Genomic DNA, 26,369 nt, shown 5'->3' with positions numbered 1-26,369 from the left:
CATCCAGGGATGGTGACTCAACCATCTCCCTGGGGAGCCTATTCCAGGACTTAACAACCCTTTCTGTAAAGAAGTTTTTCCTGATGTGCAACCTAAACTTACCCTGGCACAACCTGAGGCTATTTCCCCTCGTCCTGTTTCCTGTCACCAATGAGAAGAGGCCAACCCCACTCTTGCTGTAAGCACCTTTCAGATATTTGAAGAGAGCAATAAGGTCTCCCATCAGCCTGCTTTTCCCCAAACGAAACAGATGTAGCACTGAGTGACATGGTTGGGTGGACGTGGTGGTGGCCAGTTGGCAGTTGGACTTGATGACCTTAGTGGTCTTTTCCAAGTTTAAGGAGTCTATGGCTTTATGATTCTATTATCTTGTTCCTGTTTCAAGGCAGCCTAAGCCAAATGTCTTCAGCCAACTGCTGCTGCCATTCTCCATCAAAAAGGCAAGCATGGTTTTGTGAAGTCAACCCATTCTCTATCTGTTGCCTGGTTGTGAATAAAGTAACTTGCTCCAAATTAGGAATTCATGCGTTCTGGAAAGAGAAGGCTTCAATTTAAGCATTGGTGTATTATTTTATAAGTAAATTGCAACAGGTTTTGCGTAATATTTAGCAAAAACAGTTCAGTTTGAAGATTGACTGCAGATAGCTTCATAATGCATAATTTAACTGTGATAAACAGAAATCCCATTATTTGTTCCTAATACAAATCATTTAAGCTAAACAAGAATACGACTTTTTTTTGGTGTTACCAAGTTTATAAGCTTGATCACCAGAGCATACATGTAAGAGATATTCAAATAGAATAATGAAAGTTTATGAAATTTAAGTTTCTTATGATAGCTTGATCTGTTCCAATAAGGATAAGTGGGCTGAAATGTAGCTGAGGAAGAAACAAATAACTTCAGGTGACTGAGAAAGTAATGTGAATAGTACAGCAGTGCATGTGTCTGCATGACTGTTGCGTAGCAAAAAATGCTATTCAGAGAAAAAGTCAGGGCAAAGAACTATTCTGTGTTACTTAGGAAATATTTGCTTGAATTAACTGATCCCTTCCTGAGGAAATGACTCAAAACAGGACTGGGCAAGGTTAAATCCACAATAGATTTTAAGCACCTATGTGTAAAATTGATTCTTTAAATCAACCCCTAACCCTGGATACACTGCAGAGCCCCCTGGTTTTACCTGTAGCAGGGGTGGTTATGTGAAAGGACCATGGTGTTGCATTGCCATTTCTTCCATCTCAGTATCATCGTCTCTCCTGGTTAAGCTGTTTGGGCTGGTTATTTTTTGAAAAGGAAGAATTAGATGCCAGCAGGTCAGAATTAGATAGTAGAAAGACACAAGGGGCAATCTTTTACTGTTAGGAAATTCTGAACAGGGAAATTTAACTAAATTTTCCCATTTCTCCTTTCTGCTAATGAGCCGCAGCTTCTGCTGCTCTCTTGAAGCTGGGCTTTACCTTGGGCAGTGCAGGACCCATGGAGCAGACAACAATTTCTGCAACGCTTTTGTTAGAGCCCTCCCGAGAAGCCATGAGATCACAGAATCACAAATGGACATTCAAAGCTGAATTCTCTGTCAAAGGGGAATAAAACCCAAGAAAGAGGTATTCAGCCTCATACGGGATGACATAGTAAGTATTCCTGAGTATTTCTAATCGTACATGGAAGCTCAAAGTCACTAACCTGTGTACTTTGAAAAGTACACCATCAGTCAGTCCAGGACCAAAGACAAAACCAAGATGGGAGACCGAAGAGAGGCAGCTTTTCTCCACAGGTTTATGCACTCCGTGTCTTGCCAAAGTAATTCTAATAACTGAAGAAGTAACTAGAGGAGCACAGGACTCTGTCTAAAGCAGGATGGCTGCGTGTGAAATAAGTAGGTGGGCTTAGTGCATCATCTAGTGGACAAATGTCCACATCACAAAAAAAGACCTCGTGTCTCTGCCTGACTTGATTGCAAGAGTAACCAGCAAAAGACCAATGGATGGTGGAGAGGCGCAAGATGCACTTCAGCTGTAAGAGGCATTGCTCTTCCTAGTGAGGCACAGTAGCAAAAAGAAGAAACTTATCCTATTATTACTCATTTTATAAATGTGAGTGAGGTAAATAGGGAACTTGAGGCAACATAGGTTCATTTTAATCGTAGTGAATTAAATCAGTGGTTATAAGCATAAATTAATTCAGAGGAAGGAAATCTTCAATTTAATGGTGATTTTTAAACTTCATTTGCATCTTACATCCTAAGGAATCTTTCTCATTGACTGGTTTAATGTGTTGATGTAGAGGCAGATGTAATTTTTAAACTTGATTATCCTGGTGAGAGGAATGCATTGAGAAGGGAAAGTTATACTACGCATTCATTGAATAAATTATATATGGTTTCTAAGATATTTGTTTCGGTCTTAAATTTTGAATTTCCATAGTGCATTTCAATTTAACCAGTTGCTAAGTTAATTAGAGAGATGGTGGACTGAAAAACTCGTGATGTCCTCGTAAATAGGTTACCTGTGGAATTTTCAAAACTAATTAACAGCCAGGCATGACATTCTTGCTCACGTAAATGATTCTGAGCTAAATGAGAATTATGTGCTTCACCTTGGTAGATACTTTTGAAAAAATAGCTCACATTTTTAGGTACTTAAAAAAATTGGCAACATGTTTTTCAATTTTGGTTATTGTAGATCTCACATTCTTCTACCTGGCTTTTATTTATACAGTGGAAGAAGGGAACAGCATGTCTGCTAATTTATTTCTGAATCATTTTCTCAGATTTCAATGGTTAGTTCGCAGGAGGAAAATATTCCTGCTGCATTTAACAATAAATAGAAAGTAAAAGGATTGGAGGTAAATGCTTATTTACACAACAAAAGCAGAAAATATTGGCCCTTGAAAAGCATGCAAATATTTGCATTCAGTCTTTTCTAAATCTTTAGTACAAGGTAATGTGGCATATTTACAAAGTTTGAACTATCAAAAAACCCAGCAATTTCTTGGTTTCAGCTATGTCATTTTGCAAAAAGGTAGGAGTACCTTAACTCCTTAAAATCCAGCGATCAGTCATTAGTGCAATACATTTTGTCATTTCTTTAACTGGTAATTTTATTAAGTCTGGGGTAAGTATAAGTTGCCCTGATTTTGAATTCTAATACTTAAATTTAAATAGAAAAGGCTATTGCACTTTAAATCTTAACTTTGATTTTTAGAATTTGAATTTTTAGTTTTTTTAATTTTAAAACTTTGATGGTCCCAGTGAGCCATTTAGGGTGCCTTGTTTACCTTTTATCCTGTCCTTGTCTCTCCATATCAGAGACCCAAGCATCCAATGGTCATCCTCAGCAACCTTCTCTTTGCTTTGGATATTCAGGGTATTCCTTGAATGAAAATGTTAGTTCACGGTGAGATTGAGCGTAAGCCCTATTTTCATCCATCCATCCTCTCATGTCTCTGAGCCAAAGCAGCAAGAGTCATGCCCGGTGGATCATTGGGTGCTACCAGGGAGCAAATTGCCGTTGCAGGTGCTCTGCTTGGACCACCCCTTCAATTCCCTACACACATATTTTTTATTCTGTTGACCTTGTATGCTGTTTCTTTTCTCAGTTGTGCCTTCATCATGACCCAGAAAGTTGGGGGGTTTTTCTTCTTATTTCCCTTCTATTTTAGCAGATATAGTCACGATTGCCATAAATCTGTGATAAAATGAATAGACTTGTGAATGAGAGGTATCTAAGAATACTTTTTATTTTGACTATTACAAAGCCTTTGATATTACCTCCACTTATATCCATGTTGGGACATTATTGTTTGGATGGCTAGACAGCTAAGATGAATAACAAACAGACTGAATGTTCAGGGTTAGAGGGTTTTTGTTAGGGGTCACTATCCATGAGACCAATGACATGTGGAGTATCACAGAGTCTATGCTGGGGCCTATCCTCTTTATCCGTTGGTCATAATTTGAGACCTGGAGATGTGGAGCACATTTGTCAATTCAGCAGATACCACAACGAAGTTGTATGTAGTAGTTATGTTAAGTGGTAGGGTGCCAACCATGTGAACTTGGGCAGTCTGGAGGAAGACAGCAACAGAAAACTCCTGAAATTAGACACCTTCGACCAGGAGATCCAAGGAGGTGTTTATCTCCCTCTTCTCAGAGCTTGTTGGATCCCATGCACCTTCCAGTACAAGATGTCGATAAGTTCAAGTAACTTTGTATAGATGTAGGAGCACATACTCTGTGAGAAGAGGCTGAAGTATGTGTGATTGTTCAGCCTTGGATGGGATGGCTTCAAGAGGAACAGCAACAAAGTGTAACAGGTTGCCCAGAGAGGCTGTGCAGTTTCCATCCTTGCAGATTTTCAAGAATCACTGAGATAAACTCTGAGAAACCTCAGCTTAATTCAACGCTGACCCTGCTTTGAGCTGGAATTTGGACCAGAGAGTTACTGAGGTCCCTTCCAGCCTGATTTATTTTATAATTCTGTGATCTAAATTCTCTCACATTAAATAATGCGTGGCATAGTACATTCCTTGCTCCTGGTAAAGACACTCCAGTCAAAACAAACAAACAAACAAACAAACAAACAAAAAAAAACAAAATGAAAAGAAACATTTCAAGAACTATCAGATTTTCTAATTGTATGAGAAAAATATTTGAGCCGAATATATAATGGCAATATATAGGAATCTGTAGGAACCCTCTGCGGAAGCATCAGATGTCAGAAACAGTAAGTTATGAGAACTATGTTTAACTGTCTGGATATATTTATCAGTTTATCCTTCTTTATAACAGAGTAGCAGATGTTAAAATTAACCTACATTTGGCTGTAGGATATTTCTAGTCCACATAGTTGCAAATAAATACTTTAAAATATGACCCTTGTGCATCCTGACATCTCAAATAAGAGGAACAGATTATGGGTTGAGTTTCAATTTCTGCTTAACTCCTTTGTAGGGTTAAGTTTCAACTGGTTGATATCACTGTGTTGAAGTCTGCCCTAGAGCAGTTGGTAAGAGATTCCAGATGGGCATTTCTGGCTGTGATGTTCATAATGGATCAGCAGCCACAGTAGTAGATACAATTCTCCCACAGCTACTGAATCCTGCTCAGTTTCTCCACTTTGTATTCTGATGCCAAGAAGTGACATAAGCTTCATGATATTCTGGCAGAGATGGGATGTGCCAGCAGGGAGGGAAGAGCAGACTGCCTGGGACATGGAAGAGTACAGGTGGCAGGAGGGAACATTTGACAGAGCCTCAGGATGCCAGCCTACACTCAGATGGCTGCAACATCACCTGCACTTGCAGCAGTTCTGAAAAATAATGTACTTAATTTAAAAGAAGATCACGTTGACAGGTATAAAACCCTCCCAGATTGCTACCCAAATATGTGACATGAAGTGGTAGGCCATCTTAGGAGTAATTATTTCATGCTAGGGAATATTCAGAAATCCCATATGTATATCAGAGGGAGTCTGAGCTGTGGCTTTGTGTTTCTGACCTTAGCTGTAAGGCAGGTTGCCATGTTGTGGTTCTTGTCTGCTTTCCAGCATGTGACTGGCTTAGCCTGACTTCTTCATTTTACTGAATAGATCCTTTTACTATTTAATTTCAATCTAATACCTGGAATATAAACACAGGTAATTCTCCTTGTAAGCAAGATCAAATATGTGCATCTCCCATGCACTGGTGGAGGATTTGACTGCAGGAACATCCAAAAACTCTCAGAGGCTGAATGCACTCTCTTGACATTTATTCTCATGTACTAAATAGTTTAAATCTGCTATTACACATACAGATTCAGTGAGTGAAACGAAATAAAAAAAAATATTGTTTTTTTAGTAGCAGTATTCTGCAAAGAATATAGAAGCATCTTCCTTGTGAGGTAGACACAAAACAATATGATTTGTGTACTAACATTTCAAAAACTTTTTTATTATTTCTTTGCCATAACTATAAAATAACTTGTATGTCTCACTGACACAAGAAATTAGGATAATTTCCAGGCAAAAAGCTGTCTAAGTACTCCTCTAGGAAATTTATGTAACTTTAGCTCCTTCCTATGGCTGAAAATGCAATCGTCTAAAATAGACACCACAGCTACTTATCCTTAGTAAAAGAGGTATAATTATTGGTTGCGGCTGGCAGTTCATCTTATTCAGAAAAACGGCTTGTTATTAAAAGAACAGAATTCCAGCAGTTCTGTTAACCATCCAGGGTAAATCAAGCTGCTGCAAGTATTTGCAACTGAATTAAAGAAAGTTTCTGCAAATACTTTAATTATCAATTATATGTGTGGTTGACATTTAATTTTAATGTAGTATGTGTATGTATTTAAACTTTCTAGAACAATTTTTGTCATTGTTTTCATGGGGCTAATTGTGATTCGTAAGTCTTTGGAGATGTATATCCATATTTTTTTTTGTACATTGCAAAACAATTATTAGCAATTGCTATGTAACAGACAGAAGTAGTATGATTGAGAGTAGAAATGTAGTCTGGTTATACATTGACACTCATATTTGAGAAATGCAGGAAAATCCATGTGTTAGGCAGTAGCAGAATTAATCTAAATCATATTTAATAGGGGATAAAGATCTTTAAAGCAATAATAGTTAAACAGGAGTACGGGTAAGAATAATAATAACAAAAAGTGAAGTCCATTGTTTTGCCCATTAATCTGCATAAATGTAAGGGTTTGAATTCATGATCAGGTTACCACAGATTAGCAGAATGTCACATGTCTGTTGAACATGAGATAGACTGTGTCTGTGCTCTTTCCCGGCAGCAAATAAGAGGTAATGCAATTTAGCTCTATTTCCAGTAAGAGATGAGTTAGCCACAGATTATGAGTAAACATGTGGACAGTTACCACCATTCATGTGAAGCAAAATCAATTGTTAAATAAAGGTTATTTGGCAGTGGATCTGAACATGGAGCGTTTGCAAACTTCAAAGTTTAAAGCAGTTACAGCAGAGTATTATTTGGCAATCCATGGATGAATGGTGAACAGCGGTGCTGAAGATGGCATTTGTGTAAGTTCTGAATGTCCCAAGCAAGACTGGAATAACCATCTTTGGAATAAGATCTGTGAGAAGTAGCGGTTTTCAAATCTGGAAGTCCTTTTTTCTAGTTTTGGACCTCCCAGTTCAAAACAGATTTGGACGTGTTGGAAACAGTACAGTGTAGGTCCTCCAAGATATTCAAAAGATTGGAACAGTTCTCCTATGAGGAGAGGCAAAATCTTGAACTGTTCAGACTGGAGAAGAGGATGCTTGGGCATATCTCATGAATGTCCATATACGTGTCTCCGGAGGGTGCAAAGAGAATGGAGCCAGACCCTTCTCAGTGATGCCCAGACCCAGAGCAAAAGGCTGTCAGAACAAACTGAACTCAGGATGTGCCCTCTGAACACCAGGAAGCACTTCCATGCGATATAGATGTTGGAGCATTGAAGATGTTGCCCAGAGAGATTGCAGAGTCTCCTCCTTGGCAAACTTTTTTCTTCCTAAACTAGATATTAGGAAGAAATTCTTTACTGTGAGGGTGGTGACACACTGGAACAGGTTGTGCAGTGAGGCTGTGAATGCCTCCTTCCTGGAAACATTCAAACACAGGCTGGATGGGGCTGAGCAACCTGGTCTAGGGGGAGGTGTCCCTGCCTATATCAGGAGAGTTGGAACTAGATGATATTAAAGGTTCTTTTCAACCCAAACCATTCTATGATTCTATGATTTTATGATCTTCAAAAGTCTCCTGAACACAGTGCTGGTCTCCTTGCACTGAGTGTCACTGCTGGAGCGGGGTTGGACCAGATAGACCCAGAGCTCTCTTCTAATCCCAATCAGTCTGTGATTTTATGAATCCATTTTCCAAACACCTAGTAGAATAGAGGAACTTAATTGTTTAAAATTTCAAAAGTAAAGTAAAAATCTTCATTGTCTAGGTCAAAACCTGGTAGAAACAATATGGTGACATTCTATAACACACAAATACATAAAAAATCTTCTGTGTGACCACAAGTACATCACTTCCTTTGGTGGATCCTTTCTGAATTATGGAGTGTTTCAATTATAATCCTTAAATGACTTTCATAGTCACTTATGGAATAACAATGCATTAGAAAGAAGAAAAGAGGACATGAAGTTCTTTCAGTATTCCCATAAAGGAATAATTTACTTAATTGAAAAAAAATGCAGCTGAGACTTTACTTAATGCTGTTCTTTAGAATTGACCCTAATCTCCACCATGAAGACATAAAGGGATGCTAAAGGCTAAGTAGATTATCATAGGAAACTCTCCTTGAAAGTCATTTAACAGCTAATCATACGTGAAGGTCAAATACTACCAGTTTCACATGGGAAAGAAGACATCCAGTCTGATTTTCCTTCTGTGGGACAAACTTAGGAATATATTCAGATTCAAGGATTCTGTGAATGATCCCTGAGAAACATTCCCTCTCTGATACTTGTCCTGATTTTTAATTTATCTCAATTTAGTTTGGACAGTGTCTATGCGAAAGGCAACAGAGGCCTCACTCAACTGGGAGAAATATATCGGGAGGGAGGCAGGTGATCCTCCCCCTCTACTCTGCCCTGGTGTGGCCACATTTAGAGTACCCTGTCTAGTTCTGGGATCTCCAGTTCAAAAAAGACAGGGATCTCCTAGAAGGAGTTCAGCAGAGTGCCACAAAAATGAAAAAGGGCCTGGAGTATCTCCTGCATGAGGAAAGGCTGAGTAACGTGGGTCTGTTCAGCCTGGGGAAAAGAAGACTGAGGGGGGATCTGATAAATGTTTATAAATATCTAAAGGGAGGTGGGAGGCAAATGGATGAGGCCAGGCTCTTTTAAATGGTGTGTAGTGATAGGACAAAGAGTAATGGCCAAGAACTTGAACATAGAATGTTCTGTACTAACATGTGGAAGAACTTTACGGTGAGAGTGATGGAGCACTGGAACAGGATGTCCAGAGAGGTTGCAGAGTCCCCTTCTCTGGAGATATTCAAGGCCTATCTGGATGTCTACTTGTGCAACTTGTTCTGTGGTACCTGCTTTAGCAGGGGGTTCGGACTCAATGATCTCTTCAGGTCCTTTCTAACCCCTGCAATTCTATGATTCTGTGAAATATGATATCATGTTTTCTTTTTGTTTTGCCCACAAGAAAGCTTTGCTGTGTCAAAAACACCTCCGCCACCCAAGAACAAGTTTTGCAATGTAGTTAAATGGAAAACAATCTGGAGATCTTGGGCACAATGTCACAAATCTCTGCATTCCATCCTCAGACCAAGTTCATTTCTACACTCTTCTACAAACAAAGAATTGGAACAAACTGCCCAGGAAGGAGCTGGAGTCAGCATCCCTGGAAGTGTTCAAGAAACTTGCACTGAGGGACATGTTTTAGTGAGCACGATAGCGATAGGCTGATGGTTGAATGAGATTGTGTCAGTGGTCATTTCTAACCTTACTGATTGATTCTATGATTCTATATTACAGACCATCTGAGAATCCTTATCTATTGCTCTCTAGGGTGAAAAAAAAAATCTGGCATTGCTGTCCTGCAAATTTTAAGCAGCTCTGTGTGCAAAGTCCACTGTTAGGTGAAATGATCTGGGGACTCATAGTGGCTTAGCTGACACAACCTGTTTTCCATCATAACTCAGTTTCCTACACTCTAAACTAATAATCATGCCTCAGAAGAATCAAATTTCATAACAAGGAGCTGAACACTATAAAAGGATGTGATTGTATCATGATACTGCTTGAAACCTATTTTTTCTTCTCATGAATGAAAGCACTTTTCTCCCAGAGTGGAAGGAATGTATGAATGTAGGCAATACGATGACTCACAGCTGTAGAACTGCTCACATGCATAGCATTCACAAGGATGATAGTCTGGCTACAGTCAGTACGTGCCTGCAGTTCTTGTAGATGTGTCCAGGCCAGTCAGAACACCTTAAAGCACACTAGCTATGGCAGCCCAAATATTAGCAAAGGCTGCAAAACCAACTCAATGGTTTTGCAGTGCAAGTTGGGTAGCCAGCCCTCAGTGACAGATGTCTACTCTTGCATGGATTTACGTAGCTTATCTCCCCAAACAGCATGGTTTTGTTTGCATTGAAGCTGTAACTCTGACTGTCAGAATTGTATTTTCTGAGTTTTGTTAAAAGATATGTTTTATAAATGTTTTGATCTAGACAAAATGCAAGTAAGAAGCTAATGAGAGCACTACAGATTTATGAAGTAAGGTTGATGGATATGGGGGAGGGACGGTAGGAATAGGAGAAGAAGGATACAAGTTCATCACTTTCAACAGAGAATGCCATTCTTCACCCCTTTTTCCAGATGAAGGAAGGAAATAGACAGTTTTCACTTTGAAAGAAGCTTTTAAAAAGACATATTTAATAAATTAAAGTGACCTTGGAAATCTGGAATGGAAGACTGTCATTCTCTGTCATTGCTGAGGTGGATGAAGAAGTTGGAAGAGCCTGCCAAAGCTGATGACAATCAAAATGACCATTCCAGACAGCAAAATTGTTGTGTAGAAATCACATTAAAGCACACAGACTTTTCTGTCACACCATGAGCTGGTTGAAGCAATGATGTTTGCTTATTTATTTGTTTATTTATTCAATTTACAAGAGGCTCTGGTCAACATACTCCCTAAGGGCACACATAATAAAAGCAGTACATCAATTAAACAGCGATGTTTACAGCACTGACAGAGTGCCTAACGAAGGACTTTGAATTACTTCAGGCCTGTCCCTTTAGAGAATACTCAGCTTGTAACTCTCATGCATCTAGAAGGTTTGGAGGCAAAAAAGGCTGCATGAATATGTGGATGTACCTTGAAGCGTGGTTTGAAGGACAACAGGGACTTCAGCTGTTGTCTTGTGCCTATAAGGGAAGTTAATTCTGCAGTTTGGAGCTCTACATGAGATGAACTTCAGAATTTCACAGCTATTTATGTACTCAATCACAACTAGGCACTAATGGGTGTTATTACATGCCCTGTTTTTTAATTTTAATTCCAAGCTTTCTCAGCCTACAAGTGAAAATCCCACAAGGTACCAGGCTGCGTCTATCTATCTATAAAATCTGGGCCTTGGTAGGCTATTGCTACAGCATTACCATCTCAGGAGAGAGGCAGCCTCAGAAGTCTCTTCTATAGTTATTTGGTCAAGTACATGTAGAGGTAAAAGTTTTATTTTTATTAAGGGTCTGCTATATAACAAAGACATGTCCCAAGGGTAATAAAGACTAAATTAAACAAACATCACATACTGCTCTGTAAACATCAGCTCCCAGACATACAGTGTGTCCTACATGCATCCCATTCCCATGTTTAGTACCCATTACCTATCTTCTCCGGTCTGTAAAGCCAGTGCATAGTTATGGGGACCATTGGCCACGAATGCACAAATGCCACTCTCAGAACAGCTGTGTTATCTTCTTCATGATGTTTGTTGTATGGTGGTGGTAGATCCAACCATGATGTCCCACATTCTAGTCCCTCAGTTCCTGCAGTGTAAGTGGGGAGATTTGTCTGTGCCTAACAAAAGCTCTGTTCTCATTCTTAAATTCCTGCTCTTTACCAACAGTTCCACAGGCATCCATGGGAAGTCCACAAGGAAGGGTCTTGTCTAAATGTATAAAGAGAAAGCAGAGAGACAAAATCCTGAATTTTCTCTCTTGATTTTTTTAGACAGAAAAGCCAGTGTTATTCAATGGCTTAGTGATTTGGGGTGCCTCCTATTTTAGGATTTCCAACTTGAAATACCCCAGGGCTTGGCATTTAAAAACAGCCGTACTCTTTTGGCTACAATGGATGCCCTGTGCTGTCAAATCTCATCTTACCTATGGATGTTCTGCTCCATAAAATCAGAGAGAAAGCCTTCCTGCTCATGCACATCACAGGCTGTTTCTGCACAAGGTTAGCCCATACCTGTAAATCTGAAGTGATGATGTTTAATTGCCTAGCTCAAAAGAGTTATGCAAAGATCAATTAGCTAAAGTCTGTTATGTGCTCCACACGTATCCCGTGTGACCGCTGGCATAGCACTGTCCTTCCTTGCCGTGCTCAGTAGGAGCACTGTTGCTTTAAAAAGGGAGCATGTCCAAGCTCTCCTCCTCCACTGGATCTAAGATGGATGCTCCTGCTGCAGCACAGCCTGTGAGCAGACTTTGCCCAGCCTGCTTTTTTTGTTTTTCCTGGAAGCTTTCTCCAGACAAATCAGCTGCAGTGCAGACTGAGCCGAAGCAAGAGGGCAGCTCTCCTCAGGTAAGCTACCACCAAGCTGCTCACTCGCACACCTGGTTGGGGCAGAACCAATGATGCTGCCATCCTGAGAATTATGGTCCTCTCCGTCCGTGCTTCTAGCTGAATCACAACAGCTCTCAGCCAGGCAAGAGTCAAATGGCCCCAGGCTTCTTCTCCCTGTACCTTCTCTCCTGGCTGAGTGATGTTTGTTTAGCTACAAGGAGTACAGGGAGACTCCTGTCCCCCCACCCTACACCGATCTCATGCACATTGCTTTGCATTAGCATCACTTCGTGGAGGTATTTCCAAGAGACACAGGTCTGCCTGTGGCCTGGTGGTCCTGAGGCTGTGCTGGGGCCTGGTGGCAGGATTTAAGCCCATGGCAAGGAGGTGATCTTCAGTCATCAGATGAGTTCAGGAAGGTTCTTCAGGCTGTTATGGGCCAACCACCACCAGGAACACTTTAAGCTACATTGGCTCCTTTCCCTTAGAAATCCATTGGTTTCCCACTAAGCTCCAGCATTAAAAAGTCAACTTAGAAGTGTCAACTAGGTTCTCCAACAGCTCTCCAGAGTATAGATTTATTTCATTTCATTATTCCCAGTAGAATAATTCCCATTATTCATTGTTATGCCTTGGAGGAGATGCTTCCTCTGGGTAACACTCATTTTAGATTATTCCTTTCCTCTGGGTGGTGGAGCACTGGAGGTAGATATTACTGCCTGATGCACAGCTGGAGGCAATGTCTTTTCCCATAGCAGCTTCAATTTACAGGAGTGTTTCACTTGGGTCAGTAGTAAATGGCCCTGTTAGTACTCCCACAACTCTGGGGATAGAATATGCCTGTGCAGCATCAATAGGGTGGAAAACTCCTGCCTGGACTTCTAATGCCATTTGGAAAAGAGTTTTGTAAAGGGACAGTGGTCAATCTGACTATAAAGGAGCAAAAGAGGATGGTTGCAGTCAGCCCTGTACACACTGCAGTAGAGGATTGAGCTGGCTGTGAGCTTTGGGGGAGTGTCTGCACTATGAGCACCAAGCTGAGAAGCTCCTGTGAGTGAGAGGATTGATGGAATTCCCAGGCAACCTGGGATTAAAATTTCTGCCCTTCCCTCCATCTGGTTCCTAGTGATCATTGAGGCTTTACCATTTTTTCTCATGAAGTCACGATGGTGGGCATTTGTCTGTGGAGGCAGAGAGGAGCTTTGCTTTTAACTGTTGTGTTGAAAACACAATGAAGAACACCCTCCCAGCTTTCAGCTTGTAACTGTTGCTTTTCCCACCACAAAAATAAATGATCAGGTTTCAGAGTTTTAGCTAAAAGCAGTACAAAATCAGGACAGAGAAGAGGGCATCTTTCGAAGGCATTTCTCTCTAATGGAACCTTCCTACTGTTGGTGTCTCCGCTAGCTGGTGTTGCTGTGTGGCTTGCAGTCAAAGGCAGCCCTTCTCCAAAAAATTAAAAGGTGATATTGGTGGTTTTTCCTTGTCCAGAGTGGTGATTTCTCACATGTGGAATGGTTGCATTTAACAGAGGTCTCTGCTATTCTTTTGTTGGAATATAGGTTGAAAATTTTCTGTAAAGTTTAGGTATGCCCATGATCATATCTCCTTTTATTTGTTTTCAGCTGATGTTGAGTTAATGTAATGTAGTGTTTAGGTTTTATCTTTTATTGTTTATTTGTTTTTTTCTTTAACTTTTTATATTTTTTTTCATGTAATAAGAATTTTGTAACTGAAAAGCCATTAAATGCTAAAAACTGTGGCACTTCCCAGAAATGAACTGGGAATTTTATATTTGGGAAAATCTGTGGAACATTAGCCACAAAGTTCCTGACTGCTGGAAATTGCTGGAAAACACTCACTTTGAATGGGAGCTAGGAGGGTGAATACATCTGTCCATAGATAAATCATATTAAGAAAAAAAATCAGATGTGTAGGTAATTGGAGCTTCTTTCCAACGTTTAAGCAAAAGAAAATGCGCACAGAAGAAACAAAATTTGTACTCCTGCTTCTAGCACACATGGTGACAACCCAGGTTCATTTCTGATGTTGAAACCTGAGTCTAATTAGAACTCAGTTGAGGTGCATCTACCCTTTTCCTTAGTAAAGGTTAAACACAATAACATGGAGCCAAACAGTATCAGACTTTACATTAAGTGGGATTTAGTTTCAGGCCAGATCCATGTATTTATTTATTTATCATGCCTGTCTGAAATTATCACTTTACTTGGTGATGTTTGGCAATCAAGATATCAGTTTCTTGAGAAAAAAATAAAATAAAATAAAAAATAAATAAATAAATAAATAAATACACATATATAGTGAAATATTCATCTACCCGAAGTGCCAAAAAGCCCGACCTTTTCTGTTTTTTTTATGAATTCTGATACATCATCACTTTTATTTTTACTTCTGCTTTCATCAAGTATTCTTCCTTTAGGCTTATCATTTCTCTCTAAATAGTAGAACCACATGACGCAGGGAATGAAGGCTGGTTTCCGGTGGTTCCTCCTGGAGCTGCCAGCAGCAGTCTGAGCTGCTCAGTGCTAGCGGTGGTACTGCAGGCACTTTTATTCCATCAAAAGCAAATTATGGGAATTGTGTGTGGGAATTAAAGCCTTCTTGAAACTCTTTCAGGAAACATTCAAAGTAAGAATTTTTTTAAAAAAATTTAAAAATATTTGTTGGTTTTTTTTTGTTTTTGTTTTTTGTTTTTTGTTTTTTTTTGTACTTCTGTCTCCAATCCAGCATTTCAGCCATGACTCTTAAGCAAGATAGCGTTCTTATTTTCACTCAGCCATATATAGTCTCTACTGAGTTCCCACCTCTATGGGCCATCTATGAGCCCCAACAGCTAAGTTCTTCATGATCCAAAGTGAGTGAGATCTAAGCACTATAAGTAACTTATCTGTAGCCAGACACATGTCTTGAAAGTGAACTTTCCCTCTAAAACTCTTTCTGGAGACGTAATGCTCTACATTCCAGATAGTCCAAATTCCAGGAAGAGCTGCTTCCATATGCATTTCATGAAAGCCCATATACTGAGCTGAGCCCTCTGGAGGTTGCCGGAGGAATGGGTCAAATGAAGTTTAATATAAATAAATGGCCTGAAAGCAATAGGATGAAACATTAGCATGAAGTGGTACATGTAGGAAGGGGTGTCCAATTGCACAAGTACCAAATGCACACTGATTAGCAAGTAGGCAAAGAAGGATGGGGTGGGATAGAAATGAATTTCAAAACAAATCTTTGAAGACAGTCAGACTATAATAATGCTATAAAAATAAAAAAAAATTGAGATAAATTTTAGAAAAATATTGGAAGTGAGAAATGGAAGGAATTATTCTGCTAGGCAGTGTCATGGATGCACACTTCGGAGGGGTAGAGAGCGTAGAAGAAACAACTGAAGATATGGATTTTATGAGCTATGGTGAAGAATTAAGTCGAGCAAATTGAGATAAACAATGCTTATCTTCAAATAAAGGTTGTTCTTATAATAGAAATTGAGTTCTATTTAGCTATAACATTTTGTAATGGAAAACAGGCAAGTAAGAGAAGATAGAGCACTGCTTTACAAAGTCATGACTGACATTGAGATAAACAGGAACTCTTTGTTTCCTCCACTGTAACATGTTGGGATATCTGATACAAATATCAGGAGCTGGATTCAGGATAATCTAAGATAAATTGTCATAGAAGTGAAAAACCTGAGGAACTTCACACTGAAGGGTATTATGGAAATAGAAATGTATATGGAAAATTTCTGGAAGATTACTGCTGAGCATTTTACTTCCTGCTTGGGGGAGAGCCTTGCGTACACGGAAAGGATGTGCTTGTAGAGCTGGAGACCGTGTGAAAAACCATGGCAAGGTCATTAAAACTTTTTTTAGTGCTCATAGTACGTGTTCATACACTGCAATGAGTTCAGCTTGTATTGACATAACTAATGTAGCTGGTGTAGTCCTAGTAACAGTCTAGTCCTCACAATACAAAATTCAGTGCATCTGACCCCTCTTCTGCTCCACCATCCTGTGTAAATACCAAATCTATCCCTGTTGAGCTCAACCATGTGGTGGCTAAAAACTGACTCTTCTAAGCTCATTTGGGTATATTCATATTAAAATAACTTGCAGAAATCTGGGGTTATACATAATTATATTAAGGAGAGGCACATATATTCTGAGTGAGCTTTGTGCAGGTTTCTGCTGTGTGTCAATAGGACCAGCTCTTTATTTCTGTTTGTCGCAGAAAATTTTAGAAATTATAAAACAAGATATAAATAGAAATCTTCAGAAAAGCAGAACTGTTTGGTAGCTAATGAGGACTGGCAGTAATATCCTTGTTTTCTCCTTCAAGTTCATATTTAATCCAAGCAGTTTTTCACCCTCTCTCATTTTTTTCTTTTAAGAAAAGAAGTTACTTTAAAAAAAAATGTGTATAAAGAGTGGTTCTGTAAATGTTTTAATAGATAAAAATTAGTTTTTGGAAATGTCTGTCTCTTTGAACACCTTAGTTTTTCATATTATTTCTTGTAAAACAACTTAGATGTAATTAGCATTTCAGATAAAACAGCTAATGTTATATGTTACATCCTGAACATCTTCAGACAGTTTTGCAGTGGTTAAAAATGTAAAACTGTGGTGGTAATGTGACACTTCAAAATGTATAAACATTTACGAGCATGAGTAATTTTTGTTAGAGTATTCTCATTAACTTAAAAAACATTGTTTATATGACTGTGTACTTGGAGATATGGGCATTTAATTGGAAGGCATTATCTCCTTCAGGTGGAGAGATTGAGTCATATAATGCTTTCCACATTGCCTACCACATCTGAATTCTTAATGCACAGGTATTTTTTCGGTGCATCCTAACTGTCCTCTGCCCGCCGGCCTCCATATTAGATCTCATGATTCTCCAGGATAACTTTCTATGAGTTCTCTACTGTCTTACCAGCTCTACGTGATGTCATTAGCTTTGCTATGGAGAAAGGGCAGAAGCCAAGTTATCTCTGCCTACATACAGAGATTTTGGAAGGACAAACCAGGAGCTATGAAGCATTATGTGTGACACACCAATAGTGCTGGTGGGGGTGGAAGAGATGGGTCCCAGCAACAGCAATTGTATCGCACAAAAGTAGCTAGCAAACCAGTCTTTTTGCCTTTCTTCCCTTGGCTCTGCCCAGAGAGAAGCTTTACTCATCTCCTTCGTACTGCAGAACCGATACAGAGTCCTTGAGCCTCTGTACACATAAAACCAAACCCAACCTTCCCCTTTCTAGCAGTTGGAGGTGCAATTTAGTTTCATAAGCATGGTCTAATTTAGCATGGGTTCAAGCACAGTTTCGAATGAGCTCCAGGCTTTCAAATAATCTTAGCTGGTTTTGAGGTGATATCCTGTGTCTGTGTGGTATTTCATGAATGGGTTTCGATGCTAGCTGTTCCAAGGGTGGATGGATTTTCAGGCAAATTAAGATTGTGCTTCTGAGAGTCATGAGCAGATAATTATTAGTGAAATACACAAGTCATCTTCAGTACATCCCCCAGAATGAACACAAGCATCATTCAGGTCTTTGAAATGCCCTGAGTCCCAGCAAATGACAGGGCATCTGTGAAAGTTTGGTTTAGACTAGAGTAGATTTGAAACTCTTTTATTCTTAAGGAACAGGGTTTTGTGCAGTCATTTCTATTTTGATGGTGGATCATTCAAGTTTGTTGTATATTTATGTCCTCTGATACCTTTTGTACGTGTTACCTGTGTTGTAAAGTTTTGGGGTTTTTTTTGTTTTTCTTTCATCTAATATGATTCTTTGAGAAGACAACTCTGACAACTCTTTAATCATTGTCAGAGGCAGATTTATTTTTCAGGAGCCCTGATTAGCATACAGGGAATTCAGAGAAGAGCAACAAAGAAGGTGATTTTGAATTTTAGCAGAAATTAGAAGAAAATATTAATGCATATAGCTTGGCCAAAGGCCTATTAATCATATTAATATTCTGGTATCTAATGGGTGTGGTGTGCATTTAGAGGAAATTTTCAGGGTAGAACATTGGAATGAAAAGTTAAGTAGTAAAAATATGTAAGGAGAAATGCAGATATCTACACTGTCATGTCAAACAAGCTATTTTCTTAAAAGAAAAAGCTGACTACTGAAAAGAAAACAAAAAAAAATTACACATACTATCAGTGTGTATATAATAGTCGAGGCTAAATATCTAGAAATTCTTTCTGATTATCAAGACCTTAACAATTATCTTAATTTATATAAATCTTAATTCTCATGTGAAAGTCAGGGTTCAGGAGTGCTGTTTGAGCTAACTGATGCAGGAAGTGGTCTGTATGCATCAGGTGGTGAAGTCATATTATGGTCATGAAGACATGACTGTAATACAACTGCATTTTGTTAATTCATTTTGCACAATGTGATGCACTGTGGAAGGCAAATGCCAATGAGGAACTTGGAAATGCTGAGTGAAGGCAATAGTCAGCAAGACTGGTGGAACAGCAGAAATGTTACCAGGTGAACGGATTGGTGGGGATGATAAGTGGGGCAACAGTTTGTGTTCTTTCTAAATACTGCAGATCTGTGGACCCTTTTTTTTTTTTTTTTTTTTTTTTTTTTTTTTTCACCTCTGCAAATTCTGTCAGAGAGAAAAAATACAGACAAAGCTTCTCTAAGAAATCTTGCTCCTGCAGTATGACTAGGGTTTAAATGACTTTACTGGCAATGAGCAATTTATATCTGCATCTGTGATGAGTGCTGTTGGTAGAAAAGACAGAAGTGGATCTCTGAGCAAATGCTTTCTTATAGCACTTTTCTATATGTGGTTGTCATATAATTGAAATGTCTTGGCCAATTGTGACATGAGTTATTATCTCAATCTGTCATTTCAATGAATGAATTTCAATGAATCTTCCTTTTCTGATCTTTTCCCAAATGACTGTACATCAGGTAACTTTTTCATTTGAAAGCAACAAATAGTTTAAGTGTGAGGAGATCTATTTCATGCCTTGCGCAATAGTCAGTTGCCTGATGTTTGATGTGTCTTAACGCTAGAAACAAAATCACAGGTGAAAGCTGTTCTGGTTGAAAGCCTGCAATAGAATCCCTGAAGATCAGGGACTGGGGAAGAGATGGGAGTTTTAATAAACAGATTCATCCTCCCTTTTGAGAGAAGGAGCCAGCTGAACGCAGTGAGACCTGAAAGATCCGAGAGGCTAACTGGCTGTTTTCCTCCCTTCTTGGAGATCCGAACTAAAAATTAAATGCAGGTGATTTTAATTAGTCCCCATTAACATTAATCACAAATCGCGTTTGCGTGACTATGGGTCCAGTTTTAAACCAGGACATCATGTTTAAAACATCAGAAAGTGCAGATGTAATCTATTCTTATATTAGAAATGCTAATGAATACGACAGATCGAGAGCGTTACTGATCACTTAAAGGACTAAGATGGTTGGATATTAGAATGGCTAACACAGTTAAATGACACAGTTTTCTGGCATTTTGTAGTAGTGTCTATCAAAAATATTCTCACGCTTCCCTCATCCCAAATTAACGCTCCTAAGGCCGGTGATGTAGCATGCTCACACCTTAAGGTAGCACTGTGATTCATGTTTTAAAGCTGGTGGCTGCTGGCTGTAACTATGGAATGTATTGTCATGGAAACTACACTTTTCTATATTTACACCAGTGCTGGTTATGCGTGAGACAGTACTTGAAAGAAAATCTGTATAATATATAGCTTAATAACAAGTCAGGCAAGCTAGGAATAAACAGATCAAAGATCCAGCTATGTTTCGGCTGCTGTTTGTCACCATAGTGCGTTTCTAAACAGGCTCAGTCACTGTTTCAGGTGATTACTGACACAGCAAGTCAGAAAGGAGCGCTGCTGCGATGTATCTTTGGATGAACAGGTCAGACAAACTTAGATTATTGATAGCCGATTGATTAGCATACGCACAGCCAACTCCCATAGCATAACAAAGCATTTTGCATTCATGTGCAGGCTGATGGATTAAAGCTACCAGCTGAGTGAATTGAGGACACTGAATTGTAAGAGCCTGTTATTTGCGAGACATAAATCTTCAGAACTGGAACCGGGTTGTAACTTTAACTGCTGAGCAATCCTATCTGGTACTCTGAATGATCAACTGCTGTCATTTTACTGAGTGCAGGTTCAAATCCTAACTTTGAAAATACCAAGAGTGAGAAACAATAATCAGGACATATCGTGCCCAGCTGAAATTTGGCTGCATACACACACACACTCGAAAAGGAAGTTCTTGTACAGTGATGAAGTGTAGAATCAAAGCTGTTTAATAAAATGTTGGGTTTTTTTTAAATGTTTTAGAACTCTGCAAAGGAGGGCAAGTTGTGCCAGATAAATCCTTCTTAAAATATAAATACATACATGCAATGCACACAAACATATATCCACATTTATATCAGTATAAAAGCTTAATAGCAAAGCTCTTCTACATTAGAGTCTGCAGTCTCAGATCTGTTTAAGAATTCTGTAACATTGACTCTATCCTGTCTGAGGTAGCTGCATACAGACCTCCATTTGCCACTCTCTCCATTCTGTTGTATAACAATTTTTTTTGTTCGCGTCTATTACAGAAAATTGTCTCAATTGTGCCTGGAGAATGCACTCACAATTACCAGGGAGACAAGCTGCTCTCATTTCTTTCGAAAGAGTTTCTAATGTGATGGGCAGAGCTTAGTGAGGTGCAAAATGCGGGGTCATGTCGCTGTGACACAACTGCTGGGTTTGCTTTGCCATCAGCTGTGAAATCTGTGAAGACATCGCTTTCCTTCCTTCATCACAGCCTTTGCGTTTTGTATCTGTGTGTGCTGACCCTAGAAGTGGAGGGTATATTCATCCAACTTCTGATATAAATAATCCTCTTAAAAAGCACAGCTAGCAGTTTGCTCATCCAAATGCTTTATTATGCATTTTCAGCTGGTGTTGCTTTAACTGAAGAAACAGCGGCAGCTGTAACCAAATCCAAAGCAGCGTTATGCTCCCAAACTTCTTTAATTATTGCATTTCTGGAACAGAGAAAGCCATTTGCAGGTTATAGGATAACAGCTCTAGCTGGAGAGTCAGCGGTTACATTGCCTCAAAAGCAGAGCTTAGAGAGGGTTGCATTTGGAACTTCACGCTGGTGCATTTTCCGTGTAACTTCATATCTTTATTCCGTGTCTCCTGCAATCCTTCAACCTGTCTATTTGTAAATTTGTGCCTGGAGAAAGCTCCCATGTGGCAAGCCAGGATTGGATAAATGTTACTTGCATTTCCCTGATTGCAAACTCCCAGCATCTGGGATTTTCAGCTTTGAGTACAGTTTGTTTCATGCTGGGATTCATCTTTTTGGGGAAAGCAAAGGTCATCGCTTCTCCGGAGTTGCGACTGATTTGATTCTTTTTCTCGGGGAGGCGCTGGGAAGGGAATCCTTGCTGGAATGCATATTGATAAAGGCTGAGGATTCTGGCTTCTTAGATAAGTAATTTTTTCTCTCTTCTCTCCCCACAATGACTATGTATTGCAGCAACTCACTGGCTTTTTACCAAATCAGGAGCTGCAGTATTTTTCTTCCGATGGAATAATTTCAGCCCACTTCAGCTAGCATGACAATCTTATGTGATTGTTATGAGTAGGCGTTTACATCCTTTTACATGCTAATACTGCCACACCTGCTAGTCCCCCTCATTTCCATTTCTCTCTTCTTCTCTCCCCCCCCCCCCCTTTTTTTTTTTTTTTTTTTTTCAATGTAAAAACTAATTTCCCAGAGGAAGGGAAATCCTGAGATTCGCGATCAATGCTGCATCGTTGATTCATCAACAAAGAAGGGGATGGCTGAATGGGACACAGGTAGAGAATCAAGCAGGCTGCTTCTGACCAGCAAGAGAAAAGCTAGCTGTTGAGCAGCATATGTTGCCACTCCATGTGCTGTATTAGCTACTTGTTTTTAGCCTTCAGAAGGCTGCCACTACTGCAGCACTAAAGGAATGTGCCCTATTGTTAAAAATCCTGACTGCTTTACACCAATGATTTGCCACTGCAAAGTTGCATGCACCAACAACACTTTGTCGTTGATGTTTGGATGCAAGGTAGGATGTAGTTAATGTATTTAAATGCATGCTGTAACTCCTTTGAATATCTGTGCTGTTTAATTTCATGTCTGACTTGAGATTTCAGTGCAAATTGCGATACGTTGCTATAAATTAGGGCTTACAGTCGGTACGTTTTAAATGTTAAGAAAAGATATCAGCAGGAGTAAAGGTTTCTTATTTCCCAGGACTGTACGAGTATAGATTTACATGGGAGAATCGAATGGATTATGAAGCATTTGTTTTAGACTCGATTGCATACTTAGCTAACAGTGCTAAGATTACTGAGCCACCACGCCGCCGTTTGCCAGGCTTTATTGATTTGGATGTGTATGCTGCTATTATACAAACCAGCACGAATGAATATGGTTTTTTTTTCCTTTTCTATTGCTGACATGGCTTTTAATTGTAATAGCAGTACTAAAGTATGCAGCCCAGCACTTCTCTGTAAGAAATGAATAAAGTAAGCTCCTGAACCCATTTTTAAGTCTATGGGAATATCTTTAAAGAAATGTTTTCTTTTTAAGGACCGGACAATCATTTAATTTCTCTTTTAAATGTAAATCAAAAGGTGGCGCAGTCAGACAGAGAAGTTTAATTTGGGGCTGTGTAATGCAATCCCACCCCAAATGTTTGAAGAAAGGTGTCGGATTAGGCTGTATTTCTCCCTATATATCCATTCTGATTCAACATTAGGATATAGCAAATGTTGCTTGTGATTTTACTGTAATAATTCAAAAGTGATGGCATGTTTTAAAAAGTTCTTGTCTTTGGGTAAACAAGTTTGGTTCTTGGATCGCTGGGTCAACTGTGCGAGGGGTTTACACTGTTTTTCCCATTCCTTTTCCTTGCTATCCTTATAGAAAATTAAGTAAATAAATGTTCCTATATGATTAAGATAGAGTAAGAAAAGACTATTTACATAAAAAGGTAACGCTAATAATAATATCTAAGTCATCTTAATGTGTAAGATTTTAATCCTCAAAGCTTAAAATGCTCACAGAATCAAATTTTGTTGTACAGTCCACAAACCAGGGAACACACTGTAATATTTTGAGTTCTTATATGATAGAGTAGCCTGAATAAGATAAAGTACTTTTAGGAAATAGGATATAGATCACCTAATGCTCCCTAAACTTAATTTGGGTAGAGGTTAATGATCTACTGGATCCTGTAATACCATTAAACACAAATGAGATTATGGTGAAACATCTACAATCTAGTTATCTACCTTCTTCTTTCCCTAAACTACAACCTGCTTATGTCTTCCATTACATGAGACTTTCTGTACCAAAGTTTCTTGCTTCTTCACTTACATCTCAAATAGCTAAAAATACAGTCTTTTACTGAAAGGGTTATAATTTAATCGCTGTGTCATGATGCCACTAGTGATAAAAATAGCATCAAGAGTTTAACAGTTTAAATGCTTTTTTAATGTGCAGTTTATTCACAAGAACAATTCAAATTTATTTTCAATTTTTAACTTAAAAACATAAGCCCCCCCCTTGTTTTCAAGTATCAAATTCTAATTAGTGAAGGTGAATTGTTAATCAGGGGAAATTAAATGCAAGACACCCTTCTACAAAGATAGGCCAGTGACCTAGAGACTGGTATCCAATTTGTATTCCTGCCTGTAAGCATGATTTTCAAAGGATATTCTTTGATGCACTTAGGCTCTTTCATGATTTTCAGATCCTGTTAGGAATAAGCAAGAGAATAAAAATATTAAATGTCAAATTTCTTTTCCCACCCTTTCTCTGGAGCTTCAGGCTCATTAAGTTAGTCACAGCCAATGTTTTATCTTCTTGTGATGGTGTACGAACTGCTTCTCAAAGGAGAAAATAGTGATCATTTCAAGAAAGATGAGAAGGAGCATCAGTGAGTTGAGTTGTCCTGGGATGGCTCAGCACATGTCATATTAGTCCTCTTTGATACAACAGCAAGTATATTTGAGATCTATCCGCATCCCAGTCCATCATCTGCCTCACTTCAAGAATCACTGTCTCATTCCTTTGTATCCTCCAGACCCTATCTCTATATATAATTTTATGCTTTGGATTCATAGGATTACATTTCTCAAGTTATAGATACAGATCCAATTTCTGCAAACAAAAAAAGTTTGGAAAGAAAGAAGGATGTTTCTTTTGAGAAGTATTTTAGTTATATGTCATGAAATCATGGACCTAAGCATGCTCATAATATTGTGCCTTCTGCTATCACATGGTTGTTGAACTTGGGAAGAAACATATATAGGAATAACACTTGTGTTCTGTGTGGAAGAAGAGAACATAGGTCCTCAGAGTAGAAAGATAGTTTTAAAATATAGATGGTGGAAGTGACAACAAAGGAATTCATGTTTCAGGCAAATATCTCCAATTGATAAAATAACCAGTCAGACTGTTAACCAGCTCCTTTCTAAAGGACAGTGCAAGTTATAGTAATAAACTATTGCTCATAAGCCTGACTTACAGATTTCAGTTCTGATTTTATGCCAAATACAGTCTTCTTTTCCAATGAGCACAGACATTAGTGAGAGAAATGCACTACATCAGAACCATCACAACCATTTATATCTGTCCCCAGCGCAATAATTTCTTACAGTCTGCTCGCTCCTAACAGGTGGTGCCAGAGAGTTAAATTGAGGGGGCAGGGAGAAAGTGTGCATGTCTTACTACACCATATGTTGCAAAGAAGGCAGTAGAGGAATCTAAACTGTGTCTGTGGGAAGCTTTTTCATTTTGGCTTCATTCTTTGTACTCTGACCACTGATCTCATCCTGGGCCTTTACTTTTGTTGGTGCCTAGTTTCATGATCCTCAACCTTCAAATTGCTAAGAATTCAGAGCAGTTTAATCTGAAAGGAGGGGTAGTAGCATCAGAAGTATCACTATTGCACTCTACTATAACATAGTTAAGCACTTCTCCCATTTCTGGTTGGGAAATACCAATGCTTCCTTCACAGGACTACAGGGATGTGGCAGAGAGGAGATAAACAGGTTTGAAAATGTGGCCCTTAGGTGCTGGTATGGGTTTTGCAAAATTGTTTTGTTTATGATCTTGAAGGGTTGAGACGTGAAAGTGTGCACATCACTTGAATCCCAGTGTTGTTCCACAGCTACTGGACTGCTTTGTGCCTGTGGATTAAAGGAAGGTTCAAATATAAATAAATAAAATAAAAAAAGATCATCATTATCAAGTCTACATTCAGAGTTGTGCTAAGGTGTATCTCAAGCTCTCAGTGAGGAGATTTAAATGCACAATTAAATGTCTGTATATGCTTACTCACTTTGCTGAACTGAGTCCTCATAGTTAATTCAATATTGCTGAGGAATTATCTTCAGAGTCTTAATATCCTGTTCATTTTGCTCTTATTAGGAGTGCCAGAAAGGTATTTCAGATTGACAAAGATGTTTCTTAAACTGCACTTCAGTCATAACTCTGACACTTGCATGGAAGTGTTTTTTCTATCTTAGCTCCTTTATCTCTCTGTATGGATAACGCTTATTGAAAAGATTCCTTTGACAGGTCTGTGACCTCACTGTTTGTTAACTTTGATCAGATATTTTGATAAATTCCCCTTTCCTTATGTCTAGATTTATTTTTCCATCCAAGCATAATATGAAAGTTTAAAACAGGTGACAAAATAAAACTTCCTCTCTTCCCTGCCTTCTTTCTTTCCTCCTGGTACATCTATAGCAACCTGTTATCTGGCACAATAGCTGATTTTGTTTTTTTCCAAATCTTTTTTTTTTATTTTAGCTGAAACAGCCAAATAATTATATATTGCACTATCCAAGGTGACAGTAGAAGTCAAACCTCTTGTTTCTTTAGCTGCTAAAACTTGCACGTTTTGCAAAGCTGTTGCTAAATAGAAAGCCTTATTAGCACAAATAAAAGAGTTATTACTGAATGTCTGGGCAGTCACATTTATTTAGCTTACTATTAGCGTTGTGATCAAATTACTAGAAACTTGTTAATTTTCTTTACTAGCATTGT

General features: G+C 38.8%; 1 protein-coding gene across 24 annotated transcripts in view; it reads left to right on the top strand.

Annotated features, from left to right (window-relative positions):
* The window catches only part of DLG2 (discs large MAGUK scaffold protein 2), a 994,028-nt gene that overhangs the window by 345,833 nt on the left and 621,826 nt on the right, over positions 1 to 26,369 (top strand). For 2 of the 24 annotated variants that reach the window (XM_048940011.1, XM_048939960.1), the window contains exon 1: positions 21,785 to 22,374. The exons of 20 other annotated variants lie outside the window; for them this stretch is intronic. In XM_048940011.1, coding sequence (XP_048795968.1) covers positions 22,273 to 22,374 — 102 coding nt within the window. In that variant the 5' untranslated portion in view covers positions 21,785 to 22,272. Of the gene's footprint in view, positions 1 to 12,117; positions 12,275 to 21,784; positions 22,375 to 26,369 lie in introns of those variants that run through there. 2 more of the 24 variants (XM_048939930.1, XM_048940047.1) reach the window with 2 other exon arrangements.

This window comes from Lagopus muta, chromosome 1 (assembly GCF_023343835.1).
Source record: "Lagopus muta isolate bLagMut1 chromosome 1, bLagMut1 primary, whole genome shotgun sequence".
Lineage (NCBI taxonomy): Eukaryota > Metazoa > Chordata > Aves > Galliformes > Phasianidae > Lagopus > Lagopus muta.
The sequence above is the reverse complement of the archived record's forward strand: the minus strand, read 5'-3'. Positions and strand labels throughout refer to the sequence as shown.